General features: G+C 32.4%; 4 protein-coding genes across 4 annotated transcripts; 3 read left to right on the forward strand and 1 right to left on the reverse strand.

Moving 5' to 3' along the window:
* Positions 1–600: 600 nt before the first annotated feature.
* Positions 601–11156, forward strand: Bma-rpc-1 (RNA polymerase Rpb1, domain 1 family protein; the record flags this gene model as incomplete). Its single annotated transcript, XM_001897016.1, has 27 exons — positions 601–644; positions 743–881; positions 1462–1611; positions 1789–1948; positions 2174–2364; positions 2621–2734; positions 2856–2990; positions 3137–3295; positions 3541–3737; positions 3854–4015; positions 4499–4667; positions 5090–5260; positions 5443–5544; positions 5672–5864; positions 6047–6269; positions 6344–6467; positions 6832–7029; positions 7191–7351; positions 7636–7821; positions 8359–8549; positions 8693–8763; positions 9051–9186; positions 9391–9557; positions 9921–10035; positions 10218–10375; positions 10477–10598; positions 10880–11156. The coding sequence occupies 27 exons, from the start codon at positions 601–603 to the stop codon at positions 11154–11156; spliced, it is 4215 nt and encodes a 1404-aa protein (XP_001897051.1).
* Positions 11157–12362: 1206 nt separating this feature from the next.
* On the reverse strand, positions 12363–14318 carry Bma-nth-1 (Endonuclease III-like protein 1, putative; the record flags this gene model as incomplete). Its single annotated transcript, XM_001897015.1, has 6 exons — positions 12363–12551; positions 12736–12939; positions 13203–13295; positions 13648–13725; positions 14029–14177; positions 14246–14318. The coding sequence occupies 6 exons, from the start codon at positions 14316–14318 to the stop codon at positions 12363–12365; spliced, it is 786 nt and encodes a 261-aa protein (XP_001897050.1).
* A 390-nt stretch (positions 14319–14708) lies between these two features.
* Positions 14709–16595, forward strand: Bm4114 (HD domain containing protein; the record flags this gene model as incomplete). Its single annotated transcript, XM_001897014.1, has 4 exons — positions 14709–14807; positions 15087–15281; positions 15485–15653; positions 16474–16595. 4 exons carry the CDS (start codon positions 14709–14711, stop codon positions 16593–16595), a joined length of 585 nt encoding a protein of 194 aa, XP_001897049.1.
* Positions 16596–17206: 611 nt separating this feature from the next.
* On the forward strand, positions 17207–18531 carry Bm8739 (Uncharacterized protein; the record flags this gene model as incomplete). Its single annotated transcript, XM_001897012.1, has 4 exons — positions 17207–17359; positions 17625–17811; positions 18142–18246; positions 18365–18531. The coding sequence occupies 4 exons, from the start codon at positions 17207–17209 to the stop codon at positions 18529–18531; spliced, it is 612 nt and encodes a 203-aa protein (XP_001897047.1).
* Between the last annotated feature and the right edge of the window lie 329 nt (positions 18532–18860).

The raw sequence follows: 18860 nt of genomic DNA on the forward strand, positions 1-18860 counted from the left end.
AAATGTCATTTATCTGAATTTGTCCACTATATTTGGCAAGATTTTATGTGTCATAAACATAATTATAATTTGGAGAGGTAATAGTCTACGTAAGTACGATTTCCATTTTGCATTTAAAAAGTACAGAATTACGGATTATTTTAGCGAGAAAATATATGAATCTATGAATCGAAGCATGTCTGATATGTAAATAATAGATTATTTGTTAAATAGGCTCATAAACAATATTTTGATAAACAGAATTATTTTTTTCCGGTCTTGCAGTTGTTTTTTGCAAAAAAAGGAAAAAAAAACTTGTGTGCCAGTTGCTAAACAAGTTCGGATATATAAATCAATTAATGAGAATCGTTCTCTGATAATTCGCATTATCTAGCTGTCCTGTAGTTTTGAAACTTCCAGAAATATACCTGGCTACATTAAACTATAACTATGAAATAAGATTTATTTAATTGGTCTATTAATTCATTTCAGTAGGGCTTAATATTTCCACTATTGCCTAAATTCTTTCAGACTTCAATTCTTGCAATTTTTACATCGGATGACTTTTCCAGACTTTTCTTAAAAAATTAGTTGACGATTTTACTTCTTTTCCTGATCAGTATGGGTAAAGAACAATATCGTGAATCAGATTTGGCACGCAAAGTGTTAGTTCCATTTATTTCCAGAGTTTAATTTTCGTTTCTTTTCTCAGTTTTTTCTTCAGTTCAATTCCCATTTTCTTCTACTTTTGTTTTTTTTTTAGAAGCCATGTACAGTTTACGGCTGGTAATGCAGAATCAATGAGGCAGGTGGCACATATCCCGATCTTCAATAGTAAATTGTATGATGAAAATCCCGGTCGATGGATTCCGGTTGCTCATGGACCACTTGATCCACGATTAGTATGGTTTTTCATTTCTTCCGTTAAAAATGATAAATGTTTTTAAAGTATCTAAAATATGCAGTAATGAAAAACATTAATAAAATTGGTTAAAGTTCAATTTTATTGGTTTTAGATGCTATTATATGTAACTGTTTTGATATGGCCAATCAAGCGAAATTTTCATGAAGAAACTGTTACTATTAAAAAAACTTATAGCAAACATTTTAGCTAAATATTGCAGTATGATAGAGTATTTCTGATACAATTTTAATACACTTTTACTAGTTTGTTATGTAATGAGTATGCATTAATGAGTATACACAGTTCACCACATTATCCATTTTTCAAACAGCACTCATTGCACTCTTGCATTACATTGTTAGCACTACAAAGCCATCATCTTCTCTTATTTTTAAACTTCATACGCTAGCATTTATTTGAAATTCTGCAGTGTTGTAAGTCTCATTGATTGCAAATCATAATTAATTCCAACTGTTGTTGTTTGTCGGAATACAGTTGATATTTCTTGTAGGAATCGTTATCATTTATATCTATAACAGTTCTTCTGTTGCTTCTAAAATTAATTATCTTGTTTTTAGGGGACATGTCAAAAACATACTGACTGCCAAACTTGTAAACAAAATTTGGTTGATTGCGTTGGTCATTTTGGTTATATTGATCTTGCAATACCCGTTTTCCATGTTGGCTTCTTTCGCTTGACAATACAGATGTTGCAGTGCATCTGTAAAGTATAGTTACTGTTTTATTTTTTGAAATAATTGATCACAACTTTCTCCAGTATAGCAACGTTTCCAGTGGCTTGATGGCCGATCGTATAAATGAGTTACTTTCAAGAAAGCCACGTACCTTTATATTCTATGTATATAGTCATCAATAGCAAGAATATGATAGTTTAATAATTACAGTTCTGTTCTGCAATGTTGATTACTGGCGAGCAAAAAAAAGCATTTTTGCATCAGGTTAATAATCCAAATTTGGATTATTTACGACGAAAAGCGCTTCATAAGCGTATCGTTGCAGCCAGCAAAAAAATTACTGTTTGTAATAGATGTGGACATAAAAACGGTTAGTATTTCTATAGTGAATTCATGAAATTAGCGTAAAAGTGTGGGATTTGAAAAGATCTCAGCTCTTCAAAACTAGACGTTTTGTTTTGCAACTGTTGTATGTCTGTTTTGATATTGGTTTGTATGTAGTCATACTTTAATACTCGTAAGGAGACTTTGGATAAAATAATCTTTAATACGTCAGAAAGCAAAAATTTTGTCTGATAAATGGTATATTATTTAGGTATTGTGAAGAAGGCAGTTGGTGCAGTATTAAAAATAGCGCATGCAGAAGTAATTCCTGCTGATAATTATTCCGAATACGTTTATGCTGCTCAGGAAAATAAAGAATTACAAAATTTATTACCGAAAACGAAATTCACTTTATTAGATCCACTCCAAGTGCAGATTTTATTTAATAAGATTGAAAAAGAGGTGCATATGATTATTAATGCACTAAAAGATGCCGCTCTAGATACACCTTTTTTTTTTTCTTTTCGTTTTTTTTTTTCACATTTCCTAGTCAAACATTTTTTAGGATAAGGTTTTAGAGCCTCATTAATTGATTGATCTTAGATTGAAGTAGTGAAGTCTGTGATTCATTTCTCCTCATGTACTTTCCTTGATGTGTAAATAATGATGTCAACCAGCAATTTTTGTGCAGTGTTTATGGGGAAATTTTTTTTTTCAGGATATACCACTATTGATGGTGCGCTCGGCAGATACGCCAAAACATCCATCAGATGTTATCTTGACTAGAATACCTGTTCCACCGTGCTGTATTCGACCTTCTGTTGTGTCTGAGGTAGTTCATTAATTAAAGTGAATGAAATTAAAGTTCACTAAAAGTATTAAATTGTTCAATCGATCTGTTTACAAATAATGTTCAATTTCTGCTTATTCTTCTGATTTCGATTGAGTTATAGGTGAAATCGGGAACAACCGAAGATGATATTACAATGAAATTGTCTGAAATTATGCTGATAAATGATGTTATCGAAAAACACAAAAAGGAAGGTTCTCCGACCAAAACTATTTCTGAAACGTGGGATCATTTGCAGGTGATTATAAAGTGAAATAATATTATTTTGTAGGAGTATAATACTTTCGGGCAAACTTTATTAACTAGTTTAATTTTAAGATGGCTGTACATTATATAAATGCGGCACAGTTTGCTAGCGATCTAGATGTTGATTTTTTCCTTTAGGTTCAATGTGCCTTGTATATAAACAGTGAACTAAGTGGATTACCACCTGATATGCAACCTAAAAGAACAACACGTGGATTTACACAGCGATTAAAAGGAAAACAAGGCAGATTCAGAGGAAACCTTTCTGGAAAGCGTGTTGATTTCTCTGGGAGAACGGTAAACATTCCAGATTTCAGCTTAGGATTAGCTACTTATAAAACTAATGTTACTAATGTGATGTTTTGCACTCTAGAAAACTGCATCATTTTATCTCCTTGATGACATATATTTCAGTATCAGGAGGTTTTTACGATTATTCGATTTAGAAATATCAGAATTCTGAAGGGATGTATCTATTTTAACCTAACATACATATTTGACAGTACGAAATTCAACTTAGATTATACTAATTTTTGTTTTAGGTTATATCACCGGACCCAAATCTTAGGATTGATCAAGTTGGTGTACCTGTTTATGTAGCGAAGATCCTCACTTTTCCAGAAATTGTAAATAAAGCAAATATTGAACGAATGCGTAAACTGATTCTGAATGGTGATGACATACATCCAGGAGCAAATCATATTGTGGAAAGAGCAACAGGCAATAAACGCTTCCTTAAGTGCGTGTCGAACCTTCATTAAGTCGATACTTCCTTTCTATTGAGAATTGACTTATTTTATATCAACCTCATTATAAATTTAAATAATTTCATTTCTGTCGTCCTACCAATTGCAGGTATGGTAATCGTGAAATCACAGCTGCACAATTAAAAGTTGGTGACATAATTGAACGGCATCTGGATGATAATGATGTTGTGCTTTTCAATAGGCAACCTTCACTGCATAAAATCTCTATCATGTCTCACAGAGCAAAAATCGTTCCTGGAAGAACATTCAGGTCTGTCATAATTTAATCCGTTTTGATGTTATCTTACTAATTTTCTTTTCTGTATAATTTATTTTGATTATCCAAACTAAAAATGTTATATTGTGTTCCAAAAATAAATTTTCTTCCATTATTAATGTTAATCAGCAGCATGCATTATTAATTAAAATGTCATTTTTTATTAAGACCTCATATTAGTTTTCTGTAGAATATGAGTCTAATGATACTATTCATTTAATTGTTTACCTTAGTATACGCTGTGATTAAATTGTTGGTGGTTTTATTCAATCAGCATGTGACAGTCTTTGTTTAATTTTTATCTTCTTTAATACTGCAAAAATGTTGATACTTCTACGATACAATGAGATGATCTGGTTTGGTTTCCTTGAAATATCTGATTGTTCAAGAATTTCATTCGTCCAGTTTCTTTGACTTTAATTTTGGCTTAATTTCGGTAATCCATCTGAAATACAGATTATAGTTAAGTTGATTTAGGTTTAATGAATGTGCATGCACACCATACAATGCCGATTTTGATGGTGATGAGATGAATTTACATGTTCCTCAAACATATGAAGCACGTGCTGAAGCATCTCTGTTAATGGGCGTCAAAAGCAACTTAATTACGCCTAGATCCGGTGAACCACTCATTGCTGCTATACAGGTTCATCTGTTCTGTATTATTAATTTTTCATGAGGAAGCATGTTTATTAGGCCGCAGTGTTTTTGAACTATCTTCTAACATTTCTTGAATTTAAACAACGCTCTAAATATCAAATATTTGGATTTATAATGGTAAATTCATCGTCTAAGTGCTAAAATCTCAGTGTGTTAAGTATTTCCATGTGCTAAAATCGCAAGTGCTAAAATCACTAAAATCGGATTAGGTATTCTTTCCGGAAATCCGATATTATAGAATGTCATCTTAAAAATTAACATCTAAATTAACCAATGTAATAGCACAAAGTAATGAATGGATTTACCGAAAGTAAAAGATTTGGTTGTAAACATCAGTGGTCTTTTTTGTTCTTTAAAATAAAATATGATTCAGCACGCAGTTTTTTCTAACCTAATTGCAATTTGTAGGATTTCATTACTGGCACTTATCTTCTAACACACAAGGATAGCTTTTTCCCTCGTTTGGAGGTGCATCGTTTTGCAGCAGCAATCATAGACTCAAGTTCGAAAAAGCAGCAAAGGATTCGAATACCACCACCAGCAATTCTAAAACCAGTGGAACTTTGGACTGGAAAACAAGTAAGACAGTTTCTTCTAGGTTGCATGACTACTATTTATTTGCTGAATAATGGAGTGAATTCTAACTTTACCCCGTAGGAGAGTAGTAGAAAAAATAATCCCGCAAATGTGAAATGGTGTTTCGTTAATGAGAAATTAATTGTTTCAACATAATGGAATTTAATTCACTATTGCTTTTGCAGCTGGTAGAATTAATTATAAGGCCAGATGTGGATTCGAAAATCAGTTTGAATTTAACTACAAAGAATAAAAGTTATACCGGCAACGAAGAATTTTGCGTCAAGGTTTGTCAAATTAAATAATCGAATGTAGATTTTTTTCATGTTGTTTTGTTTGGTTCTATTTTAAATTAGAGTTATTCCATTATTATTATAGCGATAAGAATGTTATAAGTTAATGCAAGCATTTCAGGACTCCTACGTAATAATCCGGAATAGTGTCTTGCTGTGTGGAGTATTGGATAAGGCATTATTAGGATCAGGTAGTAAAACGAACATATTTTACATACTTCTGCGTGATTTTGGTGAGGATGCAGCGGTTGATGCGATGTGGCGATTGGGCAGAATGGCTCCTGTGTTCCTCAGCAATCGTGGTTTCTCTATTGGTAATGCTAATTGTTTCAAATTTCGTAAATTTACATGATTACATAATAATTACTAAGATAGCACATATCTTCAAACTTTGATGGTTATTAAGGCGACTCTTCTGCCTGTAGTAAATAATGTTTTTTAATCTGTATATTAATTATTCAGAAGTATCTTACAGTTGATGTTAATGCATTTTCAGGGATAGGCGATGTAAGACCAAGTAAGACGTTGTTGAAAGAAAAAAGTGATTTATTGAGTAATGGTTATAAAATATGCGATGATTATATTGAAAGCTTAAAAGAAGGACGATTGAAAGCACAGCCAGGTTGTACGGAATATGAAACACTGGAGGCATTAATTTTGAAGGAACTTTCTGCCATTCGTGATCACGCGGGTCAAGCATGTTTGCGCAATTTGTCGAGGTTATTTTTATTCATTTTAGCTTCTGAGATTAGGTGGTCTTTTTCAATGACTTTTATTATATCTGAATTTTCAGACACAATGCCCCACTAACTATGGCTGTTTGTGGTTCGAAGGGTTCATTTATTAATATTTCACAGATGATTGCATGCGTGGGTCAGCAAGCTATCTCTGGACATAGACCACCAGATGGTTTTGAGGTGTGTCATTGGTTTTTATTAACAGATATCGTGTAGAAAGTCTTAAATATCAAGAGTTTATTTTATAATGTTTATGACATTACTACATTGACCATTAAATGTTTGTTACAAGCAGCTTATTTCAATTTACAGAATACTTTATTTGCACAAGCTTTTTGATGTTGTTTTATTAAACTTAGAACTGAAGAATTTTTGATTGCACAGTCTTTGTCAGTGACTGTCCTTCGAAAATTCTGCTCGATGAATTTTCTTATATCTTATTATTTTTTAAGATACACTCAGAAATTGAATTGCAGTTTTTGTTTTTGTGACATATTGTTATTCAAGATTTAACGATTTCTTACATCATCCGTAAGTTTTGCAGGATCGTTCCTTGCCACATTTCGAAAGACGTCAAAAAACACCAGCTGCGAAAGGTTTTGTAGAAAACAGTTTTTATTCTGGCTTAACACCTACCGAATTTTTCTTTCACACTATGGGTGGTCGTGAAGGTCTTGTCGATACTGCAGTAAAAACTGCTGAAACTGGTTACATGCAACGACGACTGGTTAAATGTCTCGAAGTACGCTTATATTGTTAATTTAGAAGAAATAGTGACTGCACAAGTCATTCATATTCGAAAATTTTGATCAATGATTCATAAGTCAAAATATTTATATGAAAATTAACTTTATTGGGTTTTATTGTTATTTTCGAGAACTATTGAACTGTCTTTTTCTTTAGGACCTGTGTGTAAATTATGATGGTACAGTACGTTCTTCGGTAGGCGATGTAATTGAATTTACGTTCGGCGAAGATGGCTTGGATCCTGCTTTAATGGAAGCAAAGGATGGTGGCGTCGTAGATTTCAAACATATATTGGAGCATACTCGAAATACATTACCGTACGTTTACTGTTTTAATGTTCGGGAAGAATATCAAATAAAATAATGTATTGCTCTGTATAGTTGACGTTATGATTTTTTTTTTCTTTTTTTTTATACATGAAAATCAAATCATTTTTGGGTCATTTTAATGGATTCGTTTATCTTTCTGGCAGAATTTTGATCTTGAAAGTATCTTTTCAGTTGAAAACTCTTATTGTTTTTTTTTTTTTTTCTTTACAAAGTTGTAACTCTAGCATAGGACTCCAAAAGTAAAATGATGTGGTAATTAATCACAAATATAGGCATTTGATAGAAGATGCTAATACCACCATCAATGAATTACAAAAAGTTGTCGCAGATACAATCAGTGAAATAATTGGAAAACGACACGCAATGTTTCGAGAACAGCTTGAGTCTTTTATCAATGAATACTTGAAAAGAACAAACAAATACTACAAACTTCCAAAAAATTGCACCAAACATATGGAGTAAATAATAGTTTATTATTTTCATCGTATTTGATTAGAAAAAGTTTTTATGACTTCGATGAGACAGTTAAGCCTGGAATGAATTATTTAATACAAGATTTTGAAATTTTCTAAAAATGTGGAAAATAGAAGATTTAACAAGCTTTATCTAGCGCAAATACTGAGTTGTTCAGTTCTTTTTATGCATAAGTATTCTTTGGGATATCCTTCCTTGTTTATAAAGTGATGGTAGGATGAGTCACTTATGGAAAAGAGATTTAAATGCAGAAAATTTTAAAAATTGAATTGATATAATTTACCCTCCACTTTGACTAGCAGAAGTCTACAAATTACCATAGCATTGAAACTTAATCTATCACGGAGCTTTGCTCTTTTCTTCGATCCTTTGCTAATTCTGTATATTCTTAACCTATAGTCTCCATTACATGGTTACTTTATATAACTTCTGAATTTACAATTATAGTACAGTGATTTTTAAATATTACCAGCATTTATTAACAATTTAACAATTTTTACTGTTTTGCTCTACTATTCCAGCAACTGGATGCCATCAGCAACACATTGTAATGATTGCAAGAATCAAAAGTTCTTTCGAGAGACCGAAATTAGATCTCACTGTTTGTCACGTGCACAAGCAGTTGCCTTCATTAAGCTTTGCTTAAGAAAATTTAGGCGTGCTATATGTGAACCAGGCACAGCAGTTGGTGCAGTTGCTGCTACTAGTATTGGTAAGTTATTTAGCGGAGAAATGTTTGTAATTTGTCAGATCTTTTAGATATGATTTTTACATGTTTATTAAATGACATTAAATTGCCAGTTATATATTTTGCATGCTATTATTAATTGGCAAGTGAAAGGTATTCATTTCAAGGTGAACCGTCAACGCAAATGACGCTAAAAACATTTCACTTCGCTGGTGTTGCTTCGATGAATATTACTCAGGTATATTTTTGATGGAGTTGAAATAACATAGATGTTTTTTGATAGAGTTGAATTAACAGATTTCTTGTGCTTTGAACTGCTTTTCTTTTAAATTAAGTAAGGTTAGATATCACTATTAGAAATGCTTGTGCATATTTAAGCTTTATAGGTCCGTAAAAACACGTCATGTAGGATTGCACAGTCTAACCACGTGTCAGCTTCTTAAAGCCATGCTCGACATAAAAGCCATACTCTGATAATCTCTTGACATTGCGTTCACTATGATTCAAAACATACATCATTTTAAGGGTGTACCACGAATTAAAGAAATCATTAATGGTGTTAAGTTGATTTCAACACCATTAATCACAGCTGCACTGACGAATGAAAAGGATGAAAAGTTAGCGCGACGAGTGAAAGCAAGAATTGAGAAAACGACACTTGGTTTGCCCTTTTTTATTTCTTAAAATAGTCTACACTTTGATTTTCCTTTTAAAAATTCAGGCTTCCAGATAATGGCATTACAACTAAAAATTGAGCTGAAGTTAGAAAAATGATTAAGTCGATAAGTTGGTAAATTGGAAAAATGGAAACAATTAGAAACTAAAAAATTCTCGACATTACTCCTTGTTGATTTTCCGTTTGCAGGTGAGATCTGTGATTACATCGAAGAAGTTTATTTGCCAGATGATTGCTTTATTCTGTTAAAGATCAATGCAAAACGTGTCCGACTTCTTCAACTTGAAATCACAATGTCATCAATTGCACAATCTATTTGCACTTCAAAATTACCTGTTCCAGTAAAAATATCGCAGGTTCATTATTAGGAGAAAATCTTTTTATTAACAAAAGAATATTTTCCACGATAGAAATACTTGCTGGGTTAACTTCTAAACTAAAACATAACAGTTTTATCACAACCTCATCCTAATTATTCTATTATAAAAAAAGCACCTTTTCCAATTTTTGCGCATGCTGCGACTTTTCAATTTGCTGCATGAAGTTGCATGGCTGTCCGGATATCTTGTTTTCACCTTTCTTTCTGAGCATGAAATCTGCATCACAAACAATCTTATCTGCTAGCAGACTCTGTTTATGATGACTTTCACTGTAAATTTCCTTACCTGTTGTTTAAATAATTTACCAGAACCTTATTATGTATAAAAATTAATTTCCAGATCACAATTTTGGGTAAGACAATTATGACAATTCGACCGCCGGAATTGGCTAAATGCTCCAAAATGATGGCTATCCAATATCTGAAGTATAATATTGGAAATGTTGTTGTAAAAGGTATGCAACATATTTCGTTTCAGTTTATTATTTCAGAATCAATTTTTTATCTAATCTAAGTGCTCAAGTGTTAGTTAAAGTTAATAATGTTGGTAGTTCCTTTCTATACTAAATGTGCAATCTAGTGACATTATTACTGATTTGTTTTGGTATGAAAATTCATTATATAAGAATAATTTCAGGTCTTCCGGGCATTGTACGCTGCGTGATTCATGCAGATGAAAAGAAGGGCGATTCTTATAAGTTACTAGTGGAAGGGATAGATTATCGTGAAGTTATGGCAACACTTGGTGTCGATGGCCGTCGAACATATTTCAATAATGCACTCACCGTCGCTGATGTACTTATGCTCAGCTTGTATTATGTTAAATAATCACATAACTCTGATATGCTGATGGGAGAAAGCTCTTTAAAGAAATCTAGCATAACTTTCTATTTTAGGTACTTGGCATTGAAGCAGCACGTTCATCGATCATTTCGGAAATATTATCCACAATGGCTTCGCATGGAATTGGCTTGGATCAACGACATGTGATGTTACTTGCTGATTTAATGACTTACAGGTCCTTTTGATTTTTGATTTGTCGAAAAAATCCTTTAGAAAACTGTTAATTGACATACATTTTACAGTCTTTTGTATTGTAATTAGAAGACTATAGCTGATGTACGCCAATTTTTATCTATTTTCTTTTGTCCTCTGAGCTTATTCAGCTGTGAGTTGTTAGCAACCTTTTCTCATTTGATGAGTGGTTATTCATTAAAAATTTTAGAAATGAAAATTTTCTGTTGCATTTTCCTACATTTCAAGATATTTGGAAGTCACTGAAATAAAAATTCAATTTAGGGGTGAAGTGCTTGGTATAACGCGAAACGGCTTGGTGAAAATGAAAGAATCAGTGTTATTATTAGCATCATTTGAAAAAACGGCTGATCATCTCTTCGAAGCGGCATTTTTCTCACAGGAAGATAAGATTTGCGGTGTAAGCGAATGCATCATTCTTGGTACTCCAATCACAATTGGTACTGGTTTATTCAAATTACTCTATGACCACGGTAAACAATTGACAATATCTAAAATGAGCACCATTTTTGAGTCACCTGAATTTAATTTGAAATTATAATATTTTGCATCTCTGTGAAATGCATAATTCATTTTATATTCTATCCCCTTAATGCAATGGGTAAATTATGATAAAATGACTGGAATCAGAAGTCATAAGACGCTGACGTCTGGCATAAAGTTGTGCGTTCAGTGTCTCTCACAAAAAGGATAACACTACTATCCATTGTTTTTCAGAACATTTCATTTCCCGATTAATTTTTGAATCCCTTTCCATAAAATGTAAATGCAAATATTCTCGTAATTTTTAAAGACAAAACGAATTTCTTCTGGAAATAGCCTTCTGGAAGCGGTTATTTTCAGTCTTATCACCAAGAATGCCTTAGGGATAACACTGTTAGAAGTGAACATGATTGGGAGTGCTTTATTTACCTAGTAGCAGTAAAGCGATACACATGACTCTCCAAAAAGTCGTATTTATAAGCTGGTAAGCCCAATGAAAAATAAATTTGTAAATAATATAATGTTCAGAGTTAACTACATGAAGGTCAAATAATAAGTTCCGCATTGATTTCGTTTCGGGTTTCCATTGTTATATTTGTGCATATTGTTTTCTTTTTAACAGTTCATTATTGTTGTAAGATGCTCGTTGCTGCTTCTTGTATTTCTTTAATTTTAATTAAAGTTACAGTAAGCCATTAGTTCGCATAGCCTTAAAAATCATTTTTGAATTCCAGAAATTCTGTCCGATCTTTGCTAACCTATTTGATGAAGGGAACTTGGATGTTTGTGACTACAATGACCTACAGCAAAACAATATTTCTGATTAATATCTGAAGGGAAGGTTGTGCTTATTTTAGATTTCACGTTTTCTCCAATCAGCACTTCCCTAACTGAATAGACGTACTTGGTGACAACTACCTTGTTATGTTTACACTTTTCTTCTGACAGATTTTAAAGTCTGACGATAGAAAATATTTTGGACCGGATGAATCAGAAATATTGTAAAGACGTAGAAGCGTATATAATACATGAATATAGGAACAGATTACTGTATACTGGGAAAGTATTCAAAAGAATACAAACATCTGAAGTGAACGAAGTTAAATTTACATGTACTTACATAAACAGGAAAAACAATTAAAAGGAAAAGCTGGTGTTTGAGAGTTATCCGAATATAGCTAAGAGATCAATAACAAAATAGGGGAAATAAGAATGAAATATGAGAATACTAAACTCTGTTGATTAAAAATTCTAATTTGAAAGATCAGCGTTTCTTCTTCACTCCTATCGCGGCACATATATTCTTATTCAAGCACTCCGAACATTTCGGTAAAACGGGTAAACATGTTTGTTGACCAAAGCCAACTAGCAATTTATTTAGTTCTTGCCATTGTTCACGCGGAACCAACGCTTCCAAAGCCATCCGAGATTCTTTTGGGTTTGATGTTTTGATCTGCAAAAATTTTTAGACAAGGTCTCTCTTAACTATAGTTTAGTGGTTCGAATTTTACTATCTATAAAGAAGCAAACTTTTCAAGAATACTCTTCACTTATTTCATGGTCGAAGTAATTCAAACAATTACTACAATATATTGTTTCCCATTTACTTATCACTGATTTACGTAGTAGAAACGCACCCATCCAAGTCTGTTGCTGATGCGATGTACATGTGTGTCGACACCAAGTCCTTCCAACTGGTTCCAAGCGGTGCACATCGTAAGATAAGCCATCTTTTCGCCAACACCCGGGAGAGAACAAAGCCCTTCAACCGTATTCGGTATATCGCCATCATAGCGCTCTTTCAAAATTTCTGCTACCTTTTTGATGTATACAGCTTTTTTCTAAAACAAGATAAGATCCACTCTAATTAATTTGCCCAAGAAAGGGGAATAGTATCAAAGAAATGAATGACTTTCAGTACAAGAGATCGTATCCGTCAACAGGGCAATGCTTCCCAAAAATCAAATTAAGAAGCAGCATGCTCAGCTTTCATCTGAGCTATTAGTAAAGTACGGTACTGTTCTTTTTTGAATATTGCATCCTATATTTTCATTGTCATGTCTTAGGATGGAACTATGTGTTCGTTACTGTTATTATTTCTTACCTTGTAGAAACCAACCGGAATGAGTAATTGCTGAAGTTTTTCTGTGGGAATTAAGACTAAATCATCAACTGTACATCCGTGTTCTCGTAATCGCTGCAAATTAAGCGTATCATATATAATTTAATTTACAAATATTCCATTTGAATATATCTTACGTGATTCATATTCAACTATTGATTTAGCACAAATGCCTATATTAAACGAACTAATTTTCTTAATTGCTTAAATTCCTTATAAAGCCTTATAAAAATCTATTTTTTATTTGTTATTCGGTTGTCTTTGGGAAGACGAATATACGCATACATATCTCTGAAATGTGTGCATATACACTTATGGGAGAACTACGTATGTAAGTGCAAATGTACACACATATTACATCCGACTAATATAGATAATGGTTCTTGTAAAGAACATTCATGATAACAAACTATAAATTATGATTTACATGCATTGCAGCAGCAGTTATATGATCTTTTGTTTGACTTGATAGCATCAACGACAACAGAGTTTGAAAACGAAATACCTAAAAATCAACTGAGGAAAATATTTGCAACCGTCATGTAGTACTGTTATTTAGAGCTTACAGTAATATATCATCCTAAGGGTAATCAATGGAAATTTTAAAGAAAACAACAGTAAGACTTATGTCAAATTCCATATTCATCTTATCAGAAGTTGAAACATGCGTTTTCATGAACACAGCTCCTTAATGATATATAACTAGACAAAGTTGCAGAAGAGTTTTTGTAAGAAAAAAGCAGAAAAGAAAATTGTTACATTTCTTGTAACGTGTCCTAACGTCCCAAAACAACAACTATTATCATACCTTTGGCTCAGCAAGTGCATCAGCAAGCATATGACAACCCATACTATCCACCGGTGCATCCTTATTACTTCTCATTTGCTTAATATTTTCTAAATGTTTCATCCATAATGGTGATTCTTTCGTGCTGGCACTTTCATGCTCATTTCCACCTAAAACATTCGGTTGCAGCAAGCAAAATAGAATGAAGAAGAAGAAGAGAGTCACAAGTGGATTGTACCTTTTGAGTAATGCTCTCCTACATCGAATGCTATTTTTAACGTTTTTCGACGTTTCTTCATTGGTGTTGCCATCGTTCGAAATATACCTCCAAAATGATCCGTACTTCTGTCTAAAATATATCCAAATCCATAGAATCAGGAAGCTAACTTGAAGTCTATCATTACGAAATAATTGTACCAGGAACTCACTCGAAGTTCATCCCATAAAGTGCAAATTATAGATAAGATTGGAAATGTCCAGTTAAACAACAAATTTTCACTACAGCCACAGTCATCGTGATCTAGCAAATCGAACGGGTATAAAAAAGCGTATTTGTGTGTAAGCAGGTTTAGATGGAACTGTTGAATTTACGGTTGGATTGCAGAAGTGCTGCTGAATAAAATGTTTTATGTGCAGGTTTTTATTTTGTGTAAAATAAATGACGCATATGAATTTCTTCTTTTCTTAAGATCGAGTCATCAATGAAAGCTGAGTTGACAGAAACGAGGGATATTTTCAACTTATTGAATGTGTTGAATGAATTAAAGCATTTGAAAAGGACTGGATGGGTGAAATTCAATGTTAGTTAAGTTTCTGTTTTCCTTTTTCTTTAAAAAAAAAAAAAAACTTTTTATAATACTTTACTGTATCCTTTGATGATTTTTTAATACAACGAATTGCAAACAACAAACTACAAACGAAATTGTTTTTATGGATTGCTTCTGGAAAAGGTAGACAGGCGTATTATCCCTATATGATTTTTAATATTTTTTAAAGAGAAGAAAAACACATTGTGATACACAACATATTGAAAGAGTTATTTGGGAATGTTTAGCTCTCTTATAGTCAACAATTTTTAGATTCCGGAACCGGAAACAGTAGCTTGCCATATGTATCGTATGGCAGTACTTGCGATGTTACTAGATAATAATGACTGTGATCGTGCTAAGTGTATCCGAATGACATTGGTACATGATCTGGGTGAAGCTATTATAGGTGATATTACTCCGCGCTGCGGTATTTCGGTTACAGAGAAACATCGATTGGAAGATGAGGTTTGTTTTCCTGGATTAAAATCATGGATCACAAATGTATGAACTCGCAAGTCATAACTAATCCTTGCTGTCTTGATGATGATAGAACATTGTTCTACCACTTAACATCGCATTGCGAGAGATTTAGTGTAGAAATGAGTATTTGACCCATCTTCATTTTATTTGCTAATTTGTAGTTTTGATCATTACTTTATCATGTGTAGGCTATGAAAAAAATCACGGAGATGGTACCATCAACAGTTGGTGAAGACTGGTATTCGTTATGGCAGGAGTATGAAGCCAATGAAACTAAAGAAGCCAAAATTGTTAAACATTTGGATAAATTCGATATGGTCGTTCAAGCTTCTCACTATGAACAAAAATACGGGATAGGTGGGTGTGCATGATTCTGTATTTACACGAATCCTTCACTTATTCTTTTTTTATATAACAATTTTTTCTTTTTTTTAAAATTCACCACAGAAATTTAAGATGAAACTTTCAAGCTGCACCAAGTACTGGACAATACTGATTGTACTAATAGTTGGGCAGTGTTGGTAATTCCGAACTATAACAAATAATTTGTCTGTGTTATTTTATATTTGTAAAAATATTCTATCGTGCATTAAATAATTTGTGATATTTCTGCAAAGAAATTGGACGATGATATTACATAATGAATTATGATTTATGCTGTCCGGACACTTTAAGACAAATTTATAGAAACCAAAACAAGCCGGAAAGGTACACATAAAGTATATATGGTAGGATATATTGATTTAGAGGTTTGGACAGTCGAAATTCGGGTAATGTTAATCATTGGTTGATATACATTTATCATGTTGGGAATGGTTTACGATATCTTGATATAACCTGTCGAATACAGAGATAGCTATGTGAACAAGAAAAAAAACTATATTAAATTATATCCAATATAATTGACTAAAAGGTTGTATATATATATTAGATTCTGATAACCATTATAGACAAAGGGATTTAGTCAGATTCAAGGTAAACAAAGAAAGGACATAAGAAACTGACTAAATGAGAAATTAATTAAATGACTCATACAGTCTGGATGATTAATTTTTACACGAAATTATTATTATAATTTATTTCGGGGTCACGTTGTTCGAAATTTGCAACAGTGTATGCATGTTGATTGTTGATTTATCTTTTTAAATCTTTTTTTTTTTCATCAATTCGGTTTAAGATTTGGAAGAATTCTTCACAACAACAAAAGATTCATTTACTCTGGAACCTTTTATGTCATGGAACGAAGAGTTACGGATGAAGCGATATATAAGGAAAAACGCAACACAGGAAAATAATTGATGTATTGCTGTTTTCTTATCTGGTGCAACAATTGACTGATTGTAAAACTGAAAAGTTTACGCCATCTACTTTTTTTTCGGCTTTTATATCCTACTTCATAAATCTAAATTTAGACCTGCTATACGATTTTGCTTTTTTATTTCATTTTTCTGAATTTTCTATTTAAAATATCACCTATTCCAACCTGACTTGCTTCTTCTTTAGTGCATTGCTTTTTTTATATTTCTGTTTGTTGAATCCGTTTTTCACTTTTTACGAAATTTTTATTCATGCGATTATAATTCATTATTCGGATTATATCGATCTCATTAATAGAATATGTGTTCGATATGACCTACATGATACTGTTTTTAGAATAAATATTTTTGTAATGTTTTCGTGATGTAATGTTTTGAAAGGTTATTTTTGTAAATTTTTTTTTTTTTTTTGTAACTTTTATAATGGAGTCAAAAAGTAGTATTAGATGGCATTAGGTTAGCAGCAGTTGATTTAATATACTGTATTGGAAGATTAATACTGGGTAATTTAATACATATGCGTTGGTTTAGTGATCGTTTTTACTTTTTCATTGTTAGTTAGAAAAAAATCTTAATTTCTTTCTCACCTTAGACATGGGAAAAAAGAAGAAACCTGATGGTGACTCAGTTCTTGGTGAGACGGATTCGAGCGATACTGTGCCAAGTTCGAATGCTGTTCCTTCGGCTAATTTATGCGGTGCAAGGACAGAGGAATATGATGTTTGGCTGGTCAGGAAGCCGACAAAGGTTTGCCTTTTTTTTTTTGTTTTTTGTTTGATGAACTGTTAATGATTTGCTGTTTCAAATCATTAAGAGTCGTTCTTACGGGAACGAATTTTTGTCTAATCGTCAAGTCTTAATACTGGTAATTAGCTCATTCTACTAATAGGGTAACCAATTGTCGAAGTTGGTATTTTGGACTTTGTTCGGGATTCGGTTACTCTGGCACTTGAAAGTCATCAGAGAAAATGATTGTGCAGATTTTAGGGAATCAAAGTAGTATTAATTGCAGGTTCCATTGAGTGATTTGTCATCGATTAAATTTCCTCACAAGGCAAAGAATCGGATAAGGCTTGCAATTCCATCTCGATCCGATGCGGTACCACTGAACTGTCATTTCCATCATCTTACTCTACCCTATGTTTATATTCCAATTGCTGGTATTAGAACTCAGAAGGATGCTATGTCCCTTAAAGCCAGTTAGTTTTCTGTAGTGAAATTCGTTTTTTTTTTCCTTTTTTGCTTACGATGAGAGATTCCTTTTGATGAATTCCATTTATTATTAATCGAAAGCAGGCAGTTTTGTAACTCTGTTTCCCAGTTACCTTACCTTGATGGAATAGGAAAAAAGATTCAATATGTATCACTACTGCAGAAGTTTAGCTCAAAATGATATCTCTCTGTTTGATTTGCATATTTGTGAGGATTGATCAGAAAAAGTAAGTAAGTCACTAACGATTAAGTTTCTCACCTTTTTCATGCCAGATTGAGTTTCATAAGGTTTTTTTTGGAGTGTTATGAAATTTCAGCAAATTTGATGAAAGGAATTGTGATAGTGAACGAGAAACTTGATTTGTTAAATAGTGCTGTAATTCTCACGAATGATGATGGTATTACTGTTAAACAAGAACCTGGTATGTCATATAATACGCACTCTTGAAAGGTCAACTGAATTCTAAAGTCATTAATAGTGTCTAAATCATACTTTAAGAATTGGATTTACAATATTTATTTTAGAGGTTTGCTTTTTAGGTACACTGTTGGAAAATGATATACATGATATGAAGTTCAAGATTAAATCAATTCGCAAAAAGCCACAGTTACTAGATGACAATATAAGGCAACGATTGAAACCATTTGGAATTATTCCTAAAAAGAAAAAAAAAAGTTACGAGCTCGCAAATTTGATTAATTCGTGATAATATTCGAGATTGTACCTGTTGTATTACCTTGTGAAAATAAACGTGAACAGGAAGTTAATGAAAATCAACGGAGAATTGGGTTATCTTGAATGATTAGCAGTGCTAATGGTATTGTCATAATCTGAAAAAAATATAATGCTATATAACGAAATAGAATTCATATTTTATATTATTTCCTTTCCTTTTTTCTGTCAAATTTCCACAACTTAAGTAGTAGCCAGATTAAAGTAAATGATTCAGTAAAGCGGTGCATGAATGTCTTTCTCATATTTAATTAGTTTTAAACTATTTGAGTAATAATACTGAATATCTAAACGTTCCTAAAG

The sequence above is a fragment of the Brugia malayi genome, assembly GCF_000002995.4.
Source record: "Brugia malayi strain FR3 genome assembly, contig: Bm_v4_ChrX_scaffold_001, whole genome shotgun sequence".
Taxonomy (NCBI): domain Eukaryota; kingdom Metazoa; phylum Nematoda; class Chromadorea; order Rhabditida; family Onchocercidae; genus Brugia; species Brugia malayi.